Genomic DNA, 23,477 nt, shown 5'->3' with positions numbered 1-23,477 from the left:
TCTTTGTGTATGCTTATAAATTATAATCTTATACATTATGGAGACGAAGGATGTAAAAATTAAGGTCTTAAATGGGGACAATTGGCATACTTGGATAGATGATATTAAGGTCCTTCTCATGGATACGGGTTGTTGGTCTTTCATAGATGAAACGGAACCTCCATTGGATGATGAAACTGCATCACGTAAAGAAGTATTGGATTATAATTTGAGAAAAAATAGGGCATATTCAACAATATATTATGCAGTTGATCCTCAGTACAGAACTTTGATAGCTAAAAATACTGATGGGAAATCTGCATATATGACACTAAAAGAGTACTTTGAGCCAAATACAAGAGCACATGTCATCTCATTATTAGATGAATTTTTCTCACTTAGATTTGATAAGAGATCAGAAACTATAGGGTTATATTGTGCTAGATTGAGAAATTGCGTACAAAGATTAGAAGATGCTGGACATGCATTAGAACCTTTATATCAGAGTTTTCAATTGATAAGGTATCTCCCACAAGAATTTTCAGGAATAGTTCAAACTATATATAGATGGCCTGAGAAAGATTTCCTCTTTGATAAAGTCGCTAAAGAGCTAGTATTGGAAGAAAATAGATTGTTACAAGCTAACAAAGACATGAGTAATTTTGAGAATAGTATAGATGGGGCATATGGGGCAACTGTTAAATGTAACAATAGAAATCTAAATGCCAAAACTAAGTTAAAGATCAAAAGAAAAATGACAAATTCTAAAAAACTTGGACCTTGTTACAGATGGGGAGTTAGGACATTTGAAGGTTAATTGTAATGTAAAAGTACCAAGTCCTTCAAACAGATATAACAAGAAAGATTTAACCAGTGTTAGTAAAAGTTTCAAAGAAAAATGTAATGTAAAAGATAAGCCAATATTTGAGTCAAATGTTGAAGTCATGCTTAATCATGCTAAACTTCATATGGATAAATTTAGTTGGTGTTTAGATAGTGGAGCAACTCGCCATTTTTGTAACAATAAAGACCTTTTCACTAACTTTAAGGAGTTAGAAGATGTTAATATGGTTTTAGCTGTAGGTGGAGTTGAAAGCCCAATAGTAGGTATTGGTGATGTAACTTTCCATGTAAGATTGAAAGGAAAATTGGTTACTATTGAAATATGTGATGTACTATATTCACCGAAATTGAGACGCAATTTAATATCATGTTCATTGTTAGAAAAATGTGGTGCATATTTTATTGGTTGTAACGGAAGACTTAGCAGCGACTATACACCAGAGGATGGACAATTATTTTATGGTATTAGAAAAAATGATTTGTATGTTCTAAGACCAATTTATGATCTTAATGGTGATTCAAATAAGGATTTTAACATTGATGAATTGATAACGAACAGTTGTGAAACCTCAAATAACTTCAAGAACGTATCTGCTGATACAAATGTCAAAAAAGAGAAAGAAATGTATAATTCTATTGCAAGAACTAACGATAATATAGAACTTTGGCATAAACGTTTTTGTCACGTGAATATACATTATTTGCAAAATACAAGTAAGAATTCAAGTGTTAGAGGGTTACCATTGTTAAATAAACCTATGGAAGAATGTGTTAGTTGCAAACTGGCAAAATCCAAAAGAAAACCCTTCAAACCTATTGACAAAATTCGATCTAGTAGACCTTTGGAATTATTACACATGGATGTATGTGGTCCAATGCCTATTGAATCTTGTGGAGGGAATTTATATTTCTTAACTATAACAGATGATTATTCTAGAAAAGTGTTTGTTTTCCCAATGAAAAGAAAAGGTGAAGTTTTCCAACTTTTTGTAAAATTTCAAGAGAGACAAGAAAGGTTTCTAAATCTGAAAATAGTAACTGTTCGTACAGATAATGGCATGGAATTTTGCCATAATGAATTTGTAAAATTCTTAGACAATCAGGGAATAGGATATGAAAGGACAAATGATTACACCCCAGAACAGAATGGTGTGAGTGAACGCTATAATCTAACAGCATTGGATGGTGTTAAAGCTATGCTGAAAGATAGTGATATTGATAATAAGTTCTGGGCAGAAGCAATAATTTGTTTTACTTATGTTTGGAATAGAGTCTGTCACAAGAACCAAACAAAAACGCCATTTGAGTTATATGGGGGGAACAAACCAACAGTATCCCATTTGAAGGTTTTTGGCAGTACTGTTTATGTAGGAGTTCCAAAACAAAAGAGAAAGAAACTAGACATGAGTGCACGTTTAGGAACCATGATGGGATATGCCCAAAGAACACGTGGTTATAGAATTTGGTTAAGAGATGAACACAGAATGATTGAAACTGCTAATGTTAACTTTAATGAGCAGTTGAAAGGAAATATGACATATTCTAATAAACAAGGTTATGCTAACTTCGAAATAGATGACATTTCATACTCAGATGATGAAATTAAGTCAGTAGACTTATCTGAAAGTTCAGAATTCATCACTAAAATTAACCCAGATCAAACAAAATTTCGAACAGAGGAAGAAAAAAGTTAATTCCGTGTATATCAATCCCATGGATTAGAAAAGCTGTCTTGAGAAAAGATCAATCAAGGACAGACATATATTACTATATTGAAGGGACAAAAACAAGATTTAGATCCCCACATGATATAAAGAAATACTGTGCGAAACGTGGTATAGAGTTTAGAAATGAACTTTTTAATTTTAGTGGTAAAGATAATTCATCAGGTAAACTTTCAGAGTTGTGTAAATACAATATTACCCAAAGCATGATGCAGAATTTTCCAGAAGCAAACCAAGTAGAATTGAAGATTCCTAAGAACTATAAAGATGTATTTAATTCTCCTCAGGTAAAAAATTGGCAAAATGCTATGGATGAAGAAATACAAATTATCAAAGACAGGCAAGTTTGGGAATTAGTTCCGCCACCCAAAGAACAAGTTATTGGATGCAGATGGGTATATACAACAAAATTAAATGAAAAAGGGAAAATTGTTAAGTATAAGGCTCGCTTAATAGCCAAAGGTTATAGACAAAAAAAAAGGGAATCATATGATGAAGTTTATAGTCCAGTAGTAAATTTCAGTGTCATTCGATTGTTTTTCTCTTTATTGGTATGTATGCTTGGTTGGTTACATTATCAATTAGATGTAAAAAGTGCATATTTGTATGCAAAATTATCCAAACCTATTTTTATGTCTCAACCAGAAGGATATATAAATGACAATAAGAAAAATTATGTATGTCTGTTAAAAAGAGCTTTGTATGGTTTACATCAAAGTGGTAGGGAATGGTAATTAGAACTGGTTACAATGTTTAAAAAAATGGACTTGCAATTGTGTATGCAGGAGAGGAAAAACTGTAATATTATTAGTGTATGTTGATGATATAATAGTTTTTGGAAAAACTAAGTAAGCTATTGATGAAGCTATCACTATATTAGGTCTTAAATTTGAATTGAAAATGTTGGGTAAAACCAAAAAACTTTTGGGTATTGAATTTGAAGAAACTGATAGTTTTTTATCTATTCATCTGCGTTCATATATTGATAAGATATGTAAAATGTTTCCTAAGTATAATTTCAAATTGGCAACGTTACCAAAAGTCAAATCCTGTCCAAACTTGACTCTCCATCATATCAAAACCAGATAAATGAGATGTCAAAACTTCCATATAGAAATATTTTAGGTTGCCTTTCATTCATTGCAATTAGAAACAGACCGGACATATGTTACGCTGTAAATATTTTATCTCAATTTCAGGAAAACCCAGGAATTAGACATTGGAACTGTTTATTAAAATTATTAGGATATGTACAATATACAAAAGACTATAAATTAGACTTGTCAAAAATCAGAAATATTAACATGAATTGTTTTTCTGATTCTGCAGCCAGTAGAGATGACAGAATCTCTATGGGAGGTACATTGATTTTAATTGACAAATCTCCCATTTTTTGGCGCACCTTCAAGCATAAATCTGTAAGCTTGTCAACAATGGAGGCAGAATATATTTCGCTTACTGAATCTGCTAAAGAATTAATGTGGATAAAAAATATAGTCAAAGAATGTAGACCAATAGGGTTAGAAATGACCGAATGCAATTTACTATGCGATAATCGGGCTGCAATTGATTTCTCAAGCTCTCCATTAGAAACTCACAGGACAAAGCACATAGACATTAAACATCACTTCCTCAGAAATCTTGTCCGTGATAAGTACTTTAATGTTAAATTTGACAACAGTAACAAAAATATGACAGATATATTTACAAAGCCTATGACTAGAGAGGCAAAAAATAACTTTTGTGAAAAAATGTTTGTATGCGTAATGTAAATATTATAAATTTGATGCATCTTGTTATATCTGTAAAATTTATTGGTATTGTGTTTATGTATGTATATATTGTATTTTTTTTTAAATTAATTTGCACGAGGGGGCCGATTGTTAGGTTTATTTATTTTTCATGCAAATTAAAGGAACTCCACCGTAACCGGATCGATCACGATCCGATATGCAAATCATGACGTGATCGCACATGTTTTGTAATGTGTATATACACTGCTGGCCACCCAAATTGCAACACCAAGAAAGACAAGAGATATCGCAACAATATTTATTTTGTAGATAACATGTTGACCAAGAATCAAATGATTAATTTTATAGACTTCTGTGAAGTGTGGTTCCTGCCAAAATCAGTAGCCAGATTGGCCGCCATTGTTGGAGATCACCGCTGCCACACGCCTCGGCATTCATTCAAAGAGACTTTGGATGTGTTCTTGGGGTACAGCAGACCAAGCAGCTTCCACGCGTTGCCAAAGTTGATCTGGTGTGGCAGCTGGGGATGTAATCTGGGTCAATCGTTGAGCAACCATGGACCACATGTTTTCTATCGGCGAAAGATCCGGAGAGCGAGCTGGCCAGGGAAGCAATTCAATCTGGCGATTGACGAAGAACCTTTGGACAATGCGTGTCACGCGTGGTCGCGCATTATCCTGTTGAAATATGGCTGTGGGCAAGCCCTGAAGGTAAGGAAGGACAACTGGCTCCAACACCTCGGAGATGTAGCGCTGGCTTTTTAAAGTACCGGCAATGCTTACTAGAGGAGTGCGAGAGTGATATCCAATACCGCCCCATACCATAATACCCGGTTCAGGACCAGTGTGGCGGTGCATAACGCAGCTGTTCAGCATCCTCTCTCCACGGTGTCTCCAGACTCTAATCCGACCATCGTGGTGTTGCCGACAGAAGCGTGACTCGTCAGTAAAGACAATTTCATTCCATTGTGCCGTCCACATCCTTCTTTCATCGCACCATTGGCGGCGGAGACGTCTGTGGTTCTGCGTCAAGGGTAGACGAAGCAATGGATGTCTTGCGGACAGACCACTCTGCTGTAAACGGCGTCGAATGGTACGCGAAGACACTGGATGATGCGGTACAGACTGAATGTGCTGTGCTATGGTTCGTGATGTGGCTGAGCGATCCGTCACTGCCATACGCACAATACCCCTGTCATCACGTGAAGTGGTGCACTGAGGTGGATGCGATCGAACACGTCGGTCCGTCGTACCCTCCTGCATCCAACGATCACATATCCGCATTACAGTTGTTTGGTTTCGTCCAACACGACTACCGATTTCCCTGAAAGATAATCCACAATCTCGGTAGGCCACTATCCTTCCTCTGTCGAACTCGGATACTTGATCAAAAGATGATCGCTGTTTTCTACGAGGCATAATTGGCCGTTTTTTTTGAAAAAAACCACAAAAAAAACACAATTGCCGTACTTCAAATCGTCGAAATCTCCAAGCCTTAAATAGCGCTTTGAAGTGGCACCACAGGCACGCGTGATGTGCGTCTGCGCTGAAATTCTAATCATTTGCATATCTCACCTTCGCTAATGCATGTTGTAAATTTCATATTATTTGCATGCTTCCTTCAGGGTGTTGCATTTACGGTGGCCAGCAGTGTATATGAACTGTTTGGGATCCTGTTTTTTTTTTTGTGGTTCTTGTCTTAGTGTTATGTTTGCGTTGTTTCATCAGTTATGTTAGACGTAATATGGACTTTAGTTTTCGATGATTTCTAGTGGAGATCAATATGCTGTCGTTAAATAAATCCGTTATTTTGGCGATCATTATTCTCGTATTCTTTCCGTCTGTACTCGCGCATAACCACACTTTGCCAACAGTACCCCTATACCCCCTCCGGCATAGGTTTGTTACATTTTACTTACCACTACTGCAAAAGTAGGTTGAAGAACGGGTCATCGATGAAATCAAATAGATTCAAAACCAAAAAAACGGGACACTCTACTTCAAAAGGACGTATGGTCAGAGGAAAATATATGTAAATATCAAGGCCTATACAGAGAAATGACTCGCATACTTTGAGCAACACCAATCATTTTTGACTTTCGGCGTCCCTGGAGACTGGTTTAAGAAATAAAAAAAAACATGAGTCATAGAAAGGCATTTTTCATTTAGTAGGTACAGGAGACTATAAATGCAGTCTTATGACACTGAACAAATTTGCTAACTATTCACTGGTGAGTGAAGTAGCTAGCAATTAAAATTGTTTCATCTAACCCAACAAGTTTCAATTACACACAGCTAGTACAATCGCTGACCTATGTAACTGTTGTGAGCCAAATAGAGCAGAAAGACACCCATCCATATTACACTTGTGAGATAACAAAAATACCAGTGAGTAACAAGAAAAGTCAACAAAATTCTATTTCACAGCTTCCTAGTCGGCGGAGCTACCATATGGAGGGGCGGGACTTTCTAGATTTTTCTCTACACGCCCCGCCAGTTCTCCACCGATCGCATGTCGCTGCGCTTAGACAGAAACCGGTATCGACAGATTTCGAGAGCCATCGAACAAATCGCGCCATCTATCGTCGAAAGTTTGTAACATTGCCCCTCTCTTAGAATTGTTCGTCCCGACAATTCAGTCCTTAAATCGGCAGGTTGTCCCGGCGGTAACAGGCCAGTCTATTGAAGTGAACCACCTTGCATTTCGAGGATGGCGTCTTCTGGATCCGAGCTACGACGTCGTTCAGTCTTTTCACGACGCTGTAGGATCCTTCCCATGACGTCTGAAGTTTCGGGCACAGTCCTTTCTAGCGCTTCGGGTTCCACAGCCAGACGAGGTCCCCTTCCTTGAAGTCATGAGACGTGGCCCTCGCATCGTAGTGGTTCTTCATCTTTTCGGAGCTGATGCTGACACTGTGTCTGGCGATTCTATGCATGTCCTTGAGGCGCTCCTGGTGTCCCTGGACGTGTTCCTCCGGTGGAAGAGCAGCATCTATTGGTCGCCGCAACATCAGATCACCTGGCTTTCGAAGGTCCTCTCTCATCAGCGATGATGAGTATCCGGTGCTCTCGTGGACGGTCCTCGGCAATGGTCACAGGATGTTCGGGCACGACCTCCTATATAACCGGCCTTTGCGTAGCGTTGTGACGTCACTGGAAGTAGTGCTAAACCTCCACCTCCTTAAGCCTAACGATCTGATCAGATACGGCGACGATATTTTTCGAAGTTTTTTTCTCCCTGAAGAATTTGAATCACGTAACCAGTCAAAAAATTTTCTTAAAAGACATCAATATTTTTCAACAATAAACACATTAGACTCATTTTAAAAAAATTTGTTTGCCCTTTCCCATCAGTTATGCACTGCACTATTCACTTTTTTTTCAATTAAACAATGATTTCATAGATCTTCACACACACATTGTAGAGAGTCATCTTAATTCCTTAATTTTTTTTCTACTTGAAAAAAAAACCCCAATCATTCTGTACAGATATTTCTATAAGTATGAGACTTTTTTTAAAAAAATCGAGTATTTCTAAAATTCAACCTTTGCAGAAATATCTTGAAAAGCTTCTGATTTTTGAACAGATAAATGAGAAAAAAAAGCCTTGTATCTTTTTTACTTCTAAATATTATTTGATAGCAATAAAAGACACCATAATAATGTCAAATTGGAAAAGTTTATTTACATTTTTCGAAAAATGTTGACAACTTTATTTTACATGAATATAAAATCCTTTCATTGATGTAGGAAAAACAAATCTGTCCACACATGAAATAAATTCAAAAATACACATTTGATTTCAATGATTTTCAATAATTTGATTTCAATGATTTTCAATAATTTGATTTCAATGATTTTCAATAATTTGATTTCAATGATTTTCAATAATTTGATTTCAATGATTTTCAATAATTTGATTTCAATGATTTTCAATAATTTGATTTCAATGATTTTCAATAATTTGATTTCAATGATTTTCAATAATTTGATTTCAATGATTTTCAATAATTTGATTTCAATGATTTTCAATAATTTGATTTCAATGATTTTCAATAATTTGATTTCAATGATTTTCAATAATTTGATTTCAATGATTTTCAATAATTTGATTTCAATGATTTTCAATAATTTGATTTCAATGATTTTCAATAATTTGATTTCAATGATTTTCAATAATTTGATTTCAATGATTTTCAATAATTTGATTTCAATGATTTTCAATAATTTGATTTCAATGATTTTCAATAATTTGATTTCAATGATTTTCAATAATTTGATTTCAATGATTTTCAATAATTTGATTTCAATGATTTTCAATAATTTGATTTCAATGATTTTCAGTAATTTCAGATATATTGATTTCAAAAATACGCAAATTTGATTTTAATGTAAGTTGGTGGTTTTGAGTAAACAGCACAGTTAAAAATATATTTTTTGTGATCATCTGTGGCGTGTACCAAGTAACATACTATGGAATCCCAATAACTTGAAACCCAAAGACTATCGAAAAATAATTATGTTGATGTAAGCAAATGTCAAGTTAGAGAATTTTATTTCAGTTTCTTTTAAACAATTTTTTTTATGTATGTATATTCTTGAACACACACAATTTTAGATATCATTCACAGATTCATAAAAACAAATGTTTTTATCTGCTATTTCCTACGAAAAGTTTTCGTATTGGGAACAATCTCAAATTTTAGGTGGAAAAGGGACATATATTTTGATTGGTGGAAGATGTTATTTGTGAATGAGCATATTGCAATGGACCAAAAAACAGATGAATTTTCTCCGCTCATTTAAAACACATCAATTTAGCTTTCTCGTGTCGTCTCTCACACTCAATCAATCATATTAAACGGGTTGAGTTTTCAGGTTCCAAACAGAGAAATAAAGGGAAGTAACCTTACTGTGAAAGGAGTAGAGAGAATATGATGTATTTTAATCAACAAATAGCAGAATCAATGAAAAATACAATTTTCCTCAGACGAGAGTAATGTCACAAAATTTTGTGAACTGATCAACGCATGGGTGATTTCTGAGTATGAGTTATGGTAATGCAGTTTAAATCATAGTCGACTTAAGTGGGATATGGTACTCATGTGTGAAGTTGAAATATTTTCCCCAATGAATCAAATATTGTGGCAATCATATAAATAATAAAATGTGAGTTATCGAGGTTGCACTGTATTATATACTAATTTATTATTATTATTAATATTAAATACTCATTTTGAGATACAAAAAAAAAGTTAATGAATAAATTTGGAGGTTGATGTCTCCTTTCCAAATCACAGTAATGTTACATAAAGACATGTTCGCATTTAATGATTATGCTTTTATCATTTTTATGTTATAGCAGGCTGTTTCGAATTATACCTGCACCATATTAAAAAAAAAAAAAAACCCTTTGTGGAAAGCATGAACAAGTAATAATTATTTGCCTGATAGGCATAATTGAAAAAGAAACCAACGATGATAAAGGCAACGCTATGACTCAAGTAGAGGCAGGGGGGTGGGGGTGTCACGATTTTTCTTACTCTGAAACAAGAGTTCCTCACTCACAATTTTAAATTTTTCAAAAACCATTAGAAATTCATGGCTTTTCCTTATTCTTTATCGTTGGTGACCTCTTTGAATATTTAGAAAGTTTTGCATTTTTCTATTACCTTTCACTTGGCATTTTTTCCTTTTTGTTTCAAATTCATCACAAGTCATTTTTTTTACAGAAAGTATTTGAGAACGCATTAGTAATAAAACATACACTCATATACGTGACCTCATAGTGTTATCCATAAATATTTTTCACATCTTTCTGATAGAAAAATTTCCCTTTCAATCAATAAATTGCATATTATTTCATGTGCTATTCTTACGCGACATGGAGTTAATTGATGTTAGTGGTGATTAAGGATATGCTACATACCTTCCAAATTACCACTACTAGCAGAAACATTTAAATCGTTGTCACTAGCAACAGATGATTTCATCATCTTTGGATTGGGAATCTACTATATGAAGAAACATACCACAGTCTTTGTTATTTACTAGTGTCCAATAATCTCAAATATCAAGGAAGTTCATTATATTAAATACTATATAAGCTTGTTGTTTACACATTTCAAATACTCCCACCGGTTTCATATTCTTTTTCTCTCTGGCTTGTTTTGAAGTGTGGAACGGTGAAACACAAGAGTCCCAGTGTACAAAAACACATGGAAGAACCATCTGAATTGACCATAAGTAAAAAAAATTTGTGACCTGTCTCGATGGATATGAAAGAGCAACTCCCTGGCAACCTAGCAATCACGAACATACTCCTGCCCTGTAATAATTGTTGTAATTATACGTGCAAAGTTGCAAGGGAACCTAATTCTTAAGTCTGCTTCTAAAGGCTCTTGGAAGCCTTCATAGTGTGACTACACAACTATCTCTGGCAGATTGGCAGAAGCCGAGCAAACTGTCAGAGTATAACACTTCATCTTTGAAAGGCACCACCGATGGTCAAAGTGATTCAACAGTGGTACATCATTGAGACAGTTTCTCGAGACCTTACTGTATCCGTAGATTTGCTGATCAGGAAGCTTGTTGAATTCGTTGATGAAGGATAGATGTCGTTGAATCATGACCGTGTTTGTTTGGTGCTGAGCAGATATGAAATCAGGAACGCTTCCTCGGGGTTCATAAATAAATTGTTGAGAATCTGGCTTGAAATGTGGTTTACATACCTGTAAGATGAGAGAAAAGAGCCCTTATAAAAATTTATGGTGTTAAATCAGTTTATTTTGAAAATAATATAATTTTATTATGATTACAAATTTTTTTTCTCTCTCTACTATCACAAGATTTCCTACTTGTAGGTACATCTTGAAACAATAAGTTTTCTAAAAAATATTTTTGAAAATATGTAAGCATAAAAAATTAAAACTGTTTCATAATATTCACAATGTTGAAAGTATATGACAAATTTTCATAATGATTAAATTCTTTAAAAAAAATTGAAAATTAAGAAAGGAAAAAAAATTCCCAACGTGAACAATTCTCCTTTATTAATGCATGCCTAATTTTCATTTAGTTCATTGCCGGTAAGAAATTGAACTAATGTTAACTTTTTAAAATTATGTAAAGATAAAATGAGAAAATTTTTTTAAATGGACAAAAAAAAATTGAGTAATATGTGAAACATGTAATCTAAACACAAATGCTGTACCTCATCCGTTCAATTTTGAACAATGATCAGTTTTTAATTATTGGAGTTAGATTAATAAAACAGCAACAGAAAAAAAGTTAAATAAACTTTCATTTGTATCGAAGTTTGTTGTTACGGAAAAAAATATATTATATACCATATTGATATATGTTATATCATAAAAAAATCAGTGATTTTGCACTTTCGACATGGAATAGCCTTCAACATTATCATAAAACTAGTGGACTAATGCTCTTATAACCAGAAAAATTCAAGAAAATTTTATTAAATAATACAAGAACGTTCTTACCTTACTATTGCTGGTAATTTTGAAAACCTTTCGATGGCATGCTATTTCTCGGCATCTGAGCACGGCAACTTTTGGATCATTCCTTCAATTTAATTTATAATTTGGCACGACATCGTGAACGGCATGAGAAATATATAAAAATACAAATTCGAAAAAACAGAGTTAAAATAAAATTATAAAAACACGTGCGAAGCAGAGATGAAGAACAAACAAACACGTTCAATCGTGCTTCGCTGAGTAGGGTCATGGAGGAACGATAGCACTACTCTTGCTGACGTCACAGCATTCCTGAGCACGTGCGCAGAGGCCGGTTATCTAGGTGGTCATGGTTCGGGGAGATTCCTTTGCGGGCGGTGCAGGCGTCGCAATTCTTGCACCACTCGCACATCGGTCCTGGATTTGTCCTAACAGAATCGTTCACGGGCCTTTTGGAGAGTCCTAATCATGCCGAAATGTCCACCGGTCAGGCTTTCCGCAATTCTTTCACACGGCTCTTTGGCAGGACGAGTTGCCACTGGAATGTCTTTCCATCCTCCGACTCCCATCTGCAGTACAGCACGCCATCTCTCATCGCCAGAGAGTCCCATAGCGCCCAGCATCTCTTGGTCGTCAGACTGGAAGAGGCGACGTCTTGCCATGCTGGTTTACTACTGGTGGATTCCTTCAACTCTATGATTGGTCGTATGTCGGGATCTTCTAGCTGGGCCTTCCTGGTGTTCTCGTTGCTCCAAGGATCGTCACTTGAGACTTGAGATGTTATCCGTCTCACTACAAGGTTCACCGGCCCATACTTCTCTTCCTCCTTGATGCAACGACGACGGTTCTGTGTACCCGGTCCTCTCATCAGGGCGTCGGCATTTCCATGCGCATTCTCTTTACGAGGCTGGATCGTCCTCTTCCTGCCATCTGACCCTCGTGAGAGCACAGTTTCGATCCTACCATTGGTCTTCTTTGCATTGGCGATGCACTCTGTTTCCGCCTTTGGAATGTCTATCACTTTCCTTGGAGGTACATCGTCACGACCACATCCGAGCATGGCGATACGCTCCTTTGGCGTGTGCAGCTGGTCATTCCTCATGTCTAAGGAAAATCTGTGTTTCCTCAAGAAGTCTACTCCGATGATGCACGGATCCCTTATGTCTGCCACGAAGACGGTGTGTTGGTAGGTGACCGTGGCGAACTTCAGTGAGACTTCTAATTTTCCTCGTACAGTCATTTTCTCACCCGTGACTGTCTGCAGCATCAACGATGGTGGTACGTAGAGAAGTCGTTGTTGGAATTTCCGAGCCAGGTCCGTCCTGACGATGCTCACGTTGGCTCCGGTGTTGATGACCATCCTGCATGGCAGTCCATCAATCTCGCCTCTTCCGTGGAGTCCGTGGTCTTCTCCATGCAGCTGTGAGACGTGGTACACTCGGCATGGCGCATCTTCCGTACCGGTAGCTGCGACTGAACATGCGCTCCAGAGGTGGCCTTTTTCGTGACTTTTCCAGGTTCCCAACGACTTGTCTCTTCGGATCCCACGATCGTTCTTGGCGCTTTTTAGGAGATCTTTCAGCTCTCTGATGATGTCCGCTGTAGCGTCCTCCACAACAGAGCCTCGGACCACTCGTTGCTCTCCCCTCGAAGCTTGACGGCTGCCTCATACTTCAAGGCGTAGACAAGAGCACTTCTCACGTCCTTGTACTCGCCCAGACGCAGCGCCTGCTGGATGTCGGGGTCCTTGACAGAATTGACGAAGGCTTGTAGGATCAATCCGTCCCTGATGTCCGCTTTCTGCTGCCGGGTCTTCAGTTGCAACCTGTGGAAATCCTTGGGGTAATTTTCTCCAAACCTCAGGTCGAGTGCGTTCGTAAGAGCTTCATAGCTGGATCGGTCCTCGGCGACGAGCGTCTGAAGAACTTCTGCAGCTTCACCTCGGAGAGCGGCGGCTAGATGGAAGGCCTTGAATACACAGTCCCATCCGTTCGCTGAGGCGATCATCTCGAACTGGGTCCTGAAGATCGACCAAGATGTCCTCCCGTCATACGTCGAGGGCTTGATGTTCGGCCCATTGACATCAGCTATGGTTGGCAGGACCTGGTGCGCAGCCGTGGAGAATGTAGGCTCTTGAATTCTCTTTTCTAGCTCTTGTATCTTCTTCGAGAGCTTCTCGTCGACCGCAATCACTTGATCCGTGACAGAGTTCATTTCCTGGGTGAGTTCTTTTTTTACGGCGTCGACCATCCCGTCCCCTACCGTATGGAGGGGCGAGACTTTCTAGATTTTTCTCTACACGCCCCGCCAGTTCTCCGCCAATCGCATGTCGCTGCGCTTAGACTGAAACCGGTATCGTAACACTAAAAAGTTCGTAACACTATGATTACTCTGATAAATTCAGCAGTATCAGTAAAATGAGGGATATTTCTGTCTAGACCCAATATATTTAAAGCCTCGCAAACAAACTTACTGAAGACTTTGAGTACAAGTTTGACGTTTTGTCTCTCTAAATTATATCTGAGAGATTTCCATGTTAGCCCTCTTGCATATGAGACAACATTTGCAGAGTCTGTCATACAGTTGCTTCAATGATGCTGTACAAAAATTGCCAACTGAAACCTCAAAGTTCAGGTAAAAATAGCACTTGCCATCATTTCTTTGATTCAAGTTAATTCAATCTTCAGTTATTTCTGATATTTTTTAACAAATGCACACTATCTATAACAAAAAAAATAGTGGTCTCGATGGACACTGAGGATGGGGATACACATATAAATTCTTATGTGGCTTTGTGAACACGCTCATTGCTTTTCTATTGATAGCGTTGTCATCAGTGACAACACCAATAACTGTGAAACCAATATTTTCTAAACCTAAAATAACTTAAGATAACATTATGTAACAATACATGATTTATCTTGAACACAGGTAAAATATGCACAACTTCTTTAAAAGGGGACATTAAGCTGGAAACCATAAACACAAAAGCACTCTTCACAGTTTCTTCTGCGTTGAAGGCCATTCCAATAACAGAACCTCCCTTATAATCAAAATAAGGTTTTATGTAAATTTTGTCAACAAGAAGAATAACTTTTTTATCTGCATCAGAAATATATTTTGCTCTGGCTTTTATGTACATCAAGAAATTTTTACTGATCTCCTCAGTTGGTGAAACTGGTAGTTGCTGACTAATTTTCCTCAAAGTTGATGAATGAGGTAGTATCATTTTATTGCTAGATTTTATAAATTTGTACACATGTGGCGAAATTGAATGTAACAGAGTAGCAAATACTATGATGTCAGAGTATTTCAAGTTGTTTTTGCACAAAGACCAATCTTAATTTGTTCCTCTATAAAATTTATCAGTAATTCATTTTCATCAGTCTTCAAAGAAGACAGAGCATCATTTAAGAAATCTATTTTAGAGGAATTTTCCTCACACATAGGATTCATACTTTTAAAGTGTGTCTAATATATCAATTAAGTCATTGAAATTTGTCAACTTATATGGAAGGGTAAATTTTGAAATTTTTTTCAATGCAATACTTTTTAGGTAAACAGAAACATTAAGATTACTTACAACCACTGAATGCGAAATCTGTGGGTATGGTTGTATATCCAAATGATAAACACAAAATTTGTCTCAAAGAATAAAACAATATAATTTGTTACGAAATGAGCACTTACACTACTGTGATCATTGACTATGTCTACACTGGTGCATTTCTTCTGCATCAATGCGCTTTCCACTGGCACACATGTCATCGTCTCGTAAATCACTCAGGCATGACTCAAACTTGTTGAAAGGCAGCCATTTTTTAAGAGGCATTCCTTTTCCTTCTGCTCTACCAGGTGTGGATTTTCGTTCAGTTTCCCTTTCCTTATCTCGAAGATTCAGTGTTGTTTTCATAAGTTTTTTTCAATGTTTATGATATCATCCAAAAAAACGTTGATACTTTTGAAGACTTCAGGTCACGTAGTGCATTATGTGATATTATTGAAGATAAATTTAAATTAACTAATTTTTTTTTTTAATTTTGTGTCACAAAAAGACATCTCCCTATGCACCACACAGTATAACATAGGGCCATATATAATGGTACAATCAGCATATTTACCGCGGAAAACAAAAAAAAATTATAATACTTTGTACAAAAGAGAAAAATGGTTTTCAAAGAAAATAATAATAATGATAAAAAAAATAAATAAAGAATAACAGTAAACAGAAAAAAAAAAAGATTTAAAAAAATAATAAAAAATAGAAAAATAATAGAAAATTATAGAAAAATAATGATATAAAAAATAAAATAGAAAAAAAAATAAAATAAAATAATAGAAATGTGAAAAATATATATATATAAACTGAAGAAGGTAATAAAAGGAGAAAAATAAAATTGCAAGAAAAGTAAAAGAAAAGAAAAAGGCGTAATCATGAAAATACTTAAAAATATAATAAAAATATGTAAAAGAAGAAAACAAAAAGAAAATATACACATATAATACAAACAACACGAAAGAAAGAAAACAGAAGCCTCAGTTCTTAACCTCTTGCACTCGAGAGTTGACTCTCTGTCACCACTTGATTTGATGCGGTAACTCGAGAGGTGACTCTCGATCACCACTCGGTTTGACGCAATAATTCGAGCGGTAACGATGTTTATTTAGGTTTGGTTGGGCAATATCGCTTCATGAGTATATTCAACAATACATGCGTATAAAACAACTGCCAGTCTTAACACGATTTAATCTTAAACACGATTTAATCTTAAACACGATTTTTAGATTTATTGTTATATATGCGTCTTCGCGTTAGTTCGAACTCGACAGTCATGGCAATAGGAATATCATTTTCAAAGTTGCAGAGCCCAATAAGCAGATAGGTATGTAAGCATCCTGTCTGATCATCTGCACCCATTCATGTCCATTGTGCATTCCGACGGACTTCATATATAAGGAGAATTTCAGCAGGACAATGTGACACCCCACACGTCCAGAATTGCTACAAAGTGGCTCCAGGAACACTCTTCTGACTTTAGACACTTTCGCTGGCCACCTAAATCCCCAGACATGAACATTATTGAACATATCTGGGATGCCTTGCAAGTTCAGAAGAGATCTCCACCCCCTCTTACTCCTACGGATTTATGGACAGCCCTGCAGGATTCATGGTGTCAATTACCTCCAGCACTACTTCAGACATTACTCTAGTCAATGCCACGTCGTGTTGCGCCACTTCTGTGGGCTCGCGGGGGCCCTACATGATATTAGGCAGATGTACCAGTTTTTTTGGCTCTTCAGTGTAAAATGTTAAAATATAAAAGTTTTAAACGTTAAATTGTGTGTGAAATCATTTTAAGTTATCTAAGAAATTCACCAAATATGCGGAAAATCGTCTCGAGTTGCTGGTTCGCCCGAGCGAAAAAGGCCTCGAATGCAAAGGGTTAATGCTATGTACAAATCTTCGAAGGGCACACAGAGTCTCTTTTGAGTACACCAATTTTGAAGGTATTGGTGGCCATTGGATTGATAGCTTCCGTATAGATCACGTTCAAATATGTTCTGAGAATATATATAGTTCTCTGAATTGTCACCTTTGAACACTCAAAGATCAGATGTTCCGGATCCTCCTTCCCCTTTCCGCAACTGCATCGGTCACTTTCTGCTAAGTTAAATCTTTTGAGATAAGATTTGAAATTTCCGCGTCCAGTTAAAAACTGGATGAGAAGGAAATCCGGAAAAAAGTAAGGTTGCTTTAACTGATGATGCACTGTTGGAAAAAAACGTTTTGTCCATTTTGCCGTATTGGATTTTAAAAACTCGGTGTTCCAACTTCTGTAGACTTACACGTGCCAGAGGCGTTTTCAGAACAAATATGGAGGTTTGCATATTTTACTAATTCTTCGGAGAGTAGTGGAGGATTTGGCCAGTTCATCTGATCTCTCGTTTCCAATGGTGCCGCAGTGACTTCTCACAAATGAAAAATCTATAACTATTTTGTTATTGAGACAGCTTTTTAAAAGGCACTGAACATCAACAATTAATTAAAGGTAATTATAATTGCCAAAATATAAATTAAATGATTAGATTGTCTTGAAAATTATTTTTTTGGTAGAATTTCATATTAAAATGCTGGTCGATTTCTTTTCATGTTTTTGCGAAGATCTCGCATTACGGAGGTTTGCTGTGTAAGTGTAATTACAAAATAATTCACGAGCTCTTCGCGGGACCACCTCAATGCATGGGGCAATCCAGACACGGCATGAGAACCTTAACCTTAGATGTGTTGGAGGGCTATTTATGGTAATGAGATCTAATGGTATGATTTTTCAAAGTGTGTATAAAGTTGGTATACAAATACTCTCCAAATATCACTTTCATCGGAAGTCCACGGTGCTGTTGAAACACTTGACTCCACATTTTTCCAAACATTTCGTGGAGGCACGCGAATACTTAGTTTTATGTTGGAGGATCACCCTTACCAGATGCAAGACCCCTTTACGAGTGCCTGTTTCTTGCACAGACAAACGAGGCATGTGCCCTTTGCCCTGGCAGTTTTAGGGGGCCCACAAATTGGATTTCCTTTCCTTTATTTTTTTTAACCTTCCTTTCCGTAGAATATTTCCAAACGTGGAATTTAATTTGAGAGTAATTATGTAAACTTTTTAAACATAATTATACTCTGCATCAGACATATTCAACCTGCTGCTCGCGGGCACTGTGGTGCTTGCTTCCAGAGTACTCAATGCCCGTGTCCGATTTCATGCTTGCGAGCACTTGATTAAGGTCCCAATTTGAACACTTTGTGTGAATTGCATTCAACGATTAAAACCATCCTGATTTCAAGCAATCGTATGTCAAACTTGATAAGGGTGCTCCCTTTTTCATGATGGGAACAAGCAGTGTGCTTGCGAATAGAAAAAAGTTGCCTGAAAGAACGTTTTATAAAAGGGGGGTGGGGTGGGAAAAAATTCATGTTTGCACAGGGCCTGAATTTATGAGGAACAGGCTGCACCCTTCAGCGCACTAATAATCTTTTATTTTCATGAACATTATTAGAGAGAGCTGCAACCAGAAGCGTATGCAGGACCAACCTTTAGAGAGGGCACACTGAGTTTAGAGATGAAAAAATTCTTCCAGAGAAATTTTCTGTTAACTGACTGTCGAAAGTACAGCATTTCAAGCTTAAAAATTGATTGAAACAACATATAAAATAATTTTCTTTTGATATTCTGATTTGTGTGCGAAAATATTTTAATTTTTTTGTCATCTTGGAGGGAAATTTCGGGTCACCATATTCTGCTACTTTTTATTATGAAAAATAATTTAATTTGGAAATTTCAAGTTTTTTACTTCTATTACCGCGAATTTAGTGCATGAATAAACACTTGAGGAAAATAATGCTGTGCTGACTATAATTTTGAACGAAAAAAAAATATTTAAATACGCATGAGATTACGACTTAGCAAAATAGAAGTATAGTTTTCTTAATTTCTTTGACTCGACTATATTCGGGAAAAGTTGACGAACGACTTGATTTCATTTTTAATTTATTCCGAAGTTGAGCAATTTTGAATGATTTCAACTATATATTCCATCTTTTATAGAGAAATTTTCCCTCACATATTGATACATTAAAATGTGGAAATGGCATCCACTGCGACAGTTGCATCGGCATCTGAATTGAAAGGTTTAGCCATATAGGTGTAGACAGAAAAAAGACACACCACTCGAGGCATGGGACAGAGTTCAGGGGTAAAGAAAAAAAAACGAGAGTGAAAGTTGAAAGCTGGCATTCAACCACTTCCTCTTCAGATCTTCACATTTTGGAAAATAAAATACAGATACTTGGTCCTGACAGAAAATTTACTCTGCAGTACGGGACACGGCACTTGTCAGGCATATTTCCGAAAAAATATCTCTAAAGTAACAATTGGCGACCATGTGCGTTCGTTACGAACTGATGTTTTAATGGTGATTACTTGGAAGAAGCAGCGTCAATCGGGGGAGAATGCTGAGAAGAAGAAATTCTATTTTTCGTTTAGGCCGGAGTGTGGTGATATTATCGCGGGCGAAGGCTTCCTGCTCTAGAAGGTGTTGACAGTGGGAGCTGGGGGAGTTTAGCCCAGAGAGGAGAAACAGTCACACAGTGCATCCTGTTTTTATGCTGTCGTTTTCATCAGATCACACGTTGATGAATAAAACAAATTTATTGGGGGGGGGGGCTCAAATGGCCTCAGCCTTTAGATTCCGGTGCTTATGAGCCTACATGAGAATCGAGAACTTGAGCATTTTTAGATGTCATTTCATTCATGTACATTTTTATCAGGTGGTTTCCCCTGGCCTCTCTCAGCAGAGACAGACCTCAGGCTCTCACCGTTCTAGGCACTTCTAAAATAACAACATTTACGTTCTTTTTAACTTTCTCAAAAATTTTCGATCAGGGTGGCATTGTCTATCATGTCAGGTTCAGCTTGTACATTATCGTCAATGTTTATGTAATCCTCACAGCATCAGAACCTTAACTAGAAATTTTGTAAGGGAAAGAGCAACATGATCTTGCTGCCCCTACCACTGTAAAAAAAAAAAAAATCGAAGATTTTATAACAATCTTTTTGTTCCCACCTAAATTTTGCCACCAGTGCAGTTGTCTCCTTTCCGTCTCTCTAAATAATTCCAGCCCTGCTAAGCCTTGCAACCACGGAATGCACACAGCTTGCATACAATTTTGTAAGTCTTGCATAACATTTGAAAATTCAACCCTTACACTGATTTCTGCTGTTGAAAAGCCTGCTCTTCTGAAATATTTTGTTACAATTTCAGAAAGCAACTGCTTTACTATGGTTATGGCTTATCAAAACCACTGCATCAAGTACAGAAAAGGTTTATGCTAATCTAAGGTGTTGATAATGTATAACTCTCATTTGCGCGCATAGATTGAGATGAAAAATTTTACCTACTCAAAAATGTTTACTATTATTACTTCATAAATTGTCCTCCGATAAAATTTTTATATCATTCTGATGATTATCGTCCATTGATCTCCGTCAGTGAAATTTTCCGTTAAAGGGTACAATTTTTCTTTGTTTCCACGTTAGACAGGTTCTGCTTAACCCATTTGCATCATTCGAAAAAATGGAAAATTGGTCCATATCACCAAAATGTTGTTATTGTATAAAGTTAGAAATATTTCAAAATGATAAAAAGCAAAAAACAAAATGGCGTACACAAAGAATTTATAATTTTACTTAGTTCAATGAAGATATACATTGAAAATAATTTGAAAAATTAAATTTAATAGTTTGATACAGTATGACAGTACTCTAGTGTTTTGTTCTTATGCATAAAAAACTAAACCGCATATCTGCACCTTGGTGATAATGGCCAGGAAAATTTTGCGCATATATGTGCTTATGATGCAAATGGGTAAATGCAGGTTTTTTAATGTGCATTTTGGCAATCAACATGATGGGTCCATGAAATATTTCTGTGGAAGACCGGTTTTACTTCATTTCCTTTTTGCAGGGGTGCAAGTGCCCCTCATCCATTTTGGAGCAGCAAATTTCATTTTTGGAGCAGAAATTTTGAAAATGGAGCAGAACTAAACACGAACTATATCTGCGATATAAGGAGTAATTTTTCTGTGAAATGCCCATAGTTTTGCCAAAAATGGTTGGAACAAATAATTCTAAATAAATTTCACTCACAAATTAAAATTCATTAAAAATTTTTCTGAATTATCTTATCTGTCACTAATAAAACATACATTAGTGAAATGATGAATAAAAATCATTAGACTCAAATTAAGCAACATGCATACTGAAAACCTAGACAGCAAGAATTTCTGCAGCTTGAACACCAAAATCTTATTCATCCTGATATAGCAAAAAAAGTGTGTGCAGAATATAATAAGAGTTTCCGTGGAAAATTGGCTTCTCACAGAATTTAAAGGAATTATTAAATTTAAAAGCAAAATGCAGAAAACAAGAAAAATATAAATACCTTATTTACTTAAACAATTTCTCAACCTAAAATAGCATATTAATAGATTACGAATCACGAGTCGCTTTCAGAAGTACAGTATCTCAATGACAATTTTTTTCCAATTTTTTATGCCCTTGAACATAAGATTGTGTATGTCTTATTCCATTAAAGCATTGGATGGACAGATTTTTCAATGTTATTAGACTCTTTTCAAATTAAGCAACATGCATACTAAAAACCTAGGCAACAAGAATTTCTGCTGCTTGAATACCAAAATCTTACTCATCCTGATATAGCAAAAAAAGTGCATGCAGAATATAATAAGGGTTTCCGTGAAAAAATAATTAGCTTCTCACAGAATTTAAAGAAATTATCAAATTTAAAAGCAAAATGCAAAAAACGAGAAAAATATTTAAAAAAAAAAAATTACTTATTTACTTAAACAATTTCTCAACCTAATAGCATGTTAATAGAATATGAATCGCGAGTCGCTTTCAGAAGTTCAGCATCTAAATGACAATTTTTTTCAAATTTTTCATGCCCTTGAACATAAGATTTTGTATGTCTTATTCCATTAAAGCATTGGATGAACAGATTTTTCAATGTTCGAAACGAACTTTTATTTATTTGTTAACAATGAACTCTCTTTCACTGTCTGCATTACCATGTGCTAAAGATAAAAAAGCCTTCACCAAAACTGGCAAAATTTTGAACTTTGGGCTGCTTTCAAAGTTACAAAGTTTGAATATGTCTGCCCAATATCTCTGTATTCTCTGAACTGATTTCACTTCTTGTAATTATTTGCATTGTAGTGCAACCCATTCATCACACAAAATCAATAGTTCTGTTGGTGATACAATGTTAAACAACATTCCAGCAATACGTGAGGGAGTAATGTACCATCCCAGCAATGCACGAGAGGGAGTGCAAAAAACAAGAAATGGTGCAAACATTTCATTCTGTCCAACAACATGTTTTGGAAAGGTAGGACATTAATATATAATAGGTATCTCACAGAAGTTATGTAAAATGAGCATGCTCCTAATACAAACTCCTTCCTCTGACTATTGTTAAGAGCATGCCCCTCCCCCACAAATGCAGTGGTGGACTGTGCGGCCATATTGGGCGCCGCTCAAGGAAGGGTGCCCAATGGAGTTGAAAGGGTGGAAAAAGGTTCGTCGACCAAAAAAACGTGGTCAGTAGCGCCAAAAAAAAAGGTTCTGCATGGGTAGAAAATTTTTTCCCTCGAGCCGGCCCTGTTCACCAAATCCGGTTTTTCGCGATGTGAATTGCAAATCGGCAACCGCCGACGTTACCACACGACCTTATAGTGGCTAGATGACAACTCTATGAATATATTAGCTGGAGTTTTTACAGATCCTATTTTTTCCCAAAGATCCCCGAAAAATTTCGGTAATTTAAACGAGTAAACCAATCCCCTTTTCGATGTATGCCGTCTTTAAACACCGGTTGGCAGCCGCGAAATTACTGTTATTTTCAGTATATAACCTATAACCAGCAGGAGAAAAAACGGTGTCTCCGAAATCGGAGAATTTGGCATATTCATTCGAGGACTTTGATAGCCCGCCGGTTATACCAATAACAGTACAGGACTTAATACTTCAAGGTAGTATAACTACTTTCCAAGGTCACGAGATAACGCAATTGTGGTAGATGGTGGGAAGTGAAAAAAAAAAAAAAGAAGTTTCTCCCGCC

The 23,477-nt window shown here is 36.3% G+C and overlaps 1 protein-coding gene across 9 annotated transcripts in view; it reads right to left on the bottom strand.

The window, feature by feature from the left end:
• LOC149086538 (S1 RNA-binding domain-containing protein 1) overlaps nucleotides 1–23,477 on the bottom strand; it is a 542,948-nt gene that overhangs the window by 496,367 nt on the left and 23,104 nt on the right. Inside the window, exon 1 of one of the 9 annotated variants that reach the window (XM_089256014.1) lies at nucleotides 15,468–15,964. The exons of 6 other annotated variants lie outside the window; for them this stretch is intronic. In XM_089256014.1, the coding sequence (XP_089112140.1) occupies nucleotides 15,468–15,545 (78 nt within the window). In that variant the 5' untranslated portion in view covers nucleotides 15,546–15,964. Of the gene's footprint in view, nucleotides 1–15,467; nucleotides 15,965–23,477 lie in introns of those variants that run through there. 2 more of the 9 variants (XM_089256005.1, XM_089256012.1) reach the window with 2 other exon arrangements.

The sequence above is a fragment of the Pholcus phalangioides genome, unplaced genomic scaffold, assembly GCF_987345545.1.
Source record: "Pholcus phalangioides strain wild (caught in Gottingen) unplaced genomic scaffold, Ppha-v1.0 ptg000004l_1, whole genome shotgun sequence".
Taxonomy (NCBI): domain Eukaryota; kingdom Metazoa; phylum Arthropoda; class Arachnida; order Araneae; family Pholcidae; genus Pholcus; species Pholcus phalangioides.
Note: the sequence above shows the minus strand (reverse complement) of the source record. Positions and strands in the feature narration are given on the sequence as shown.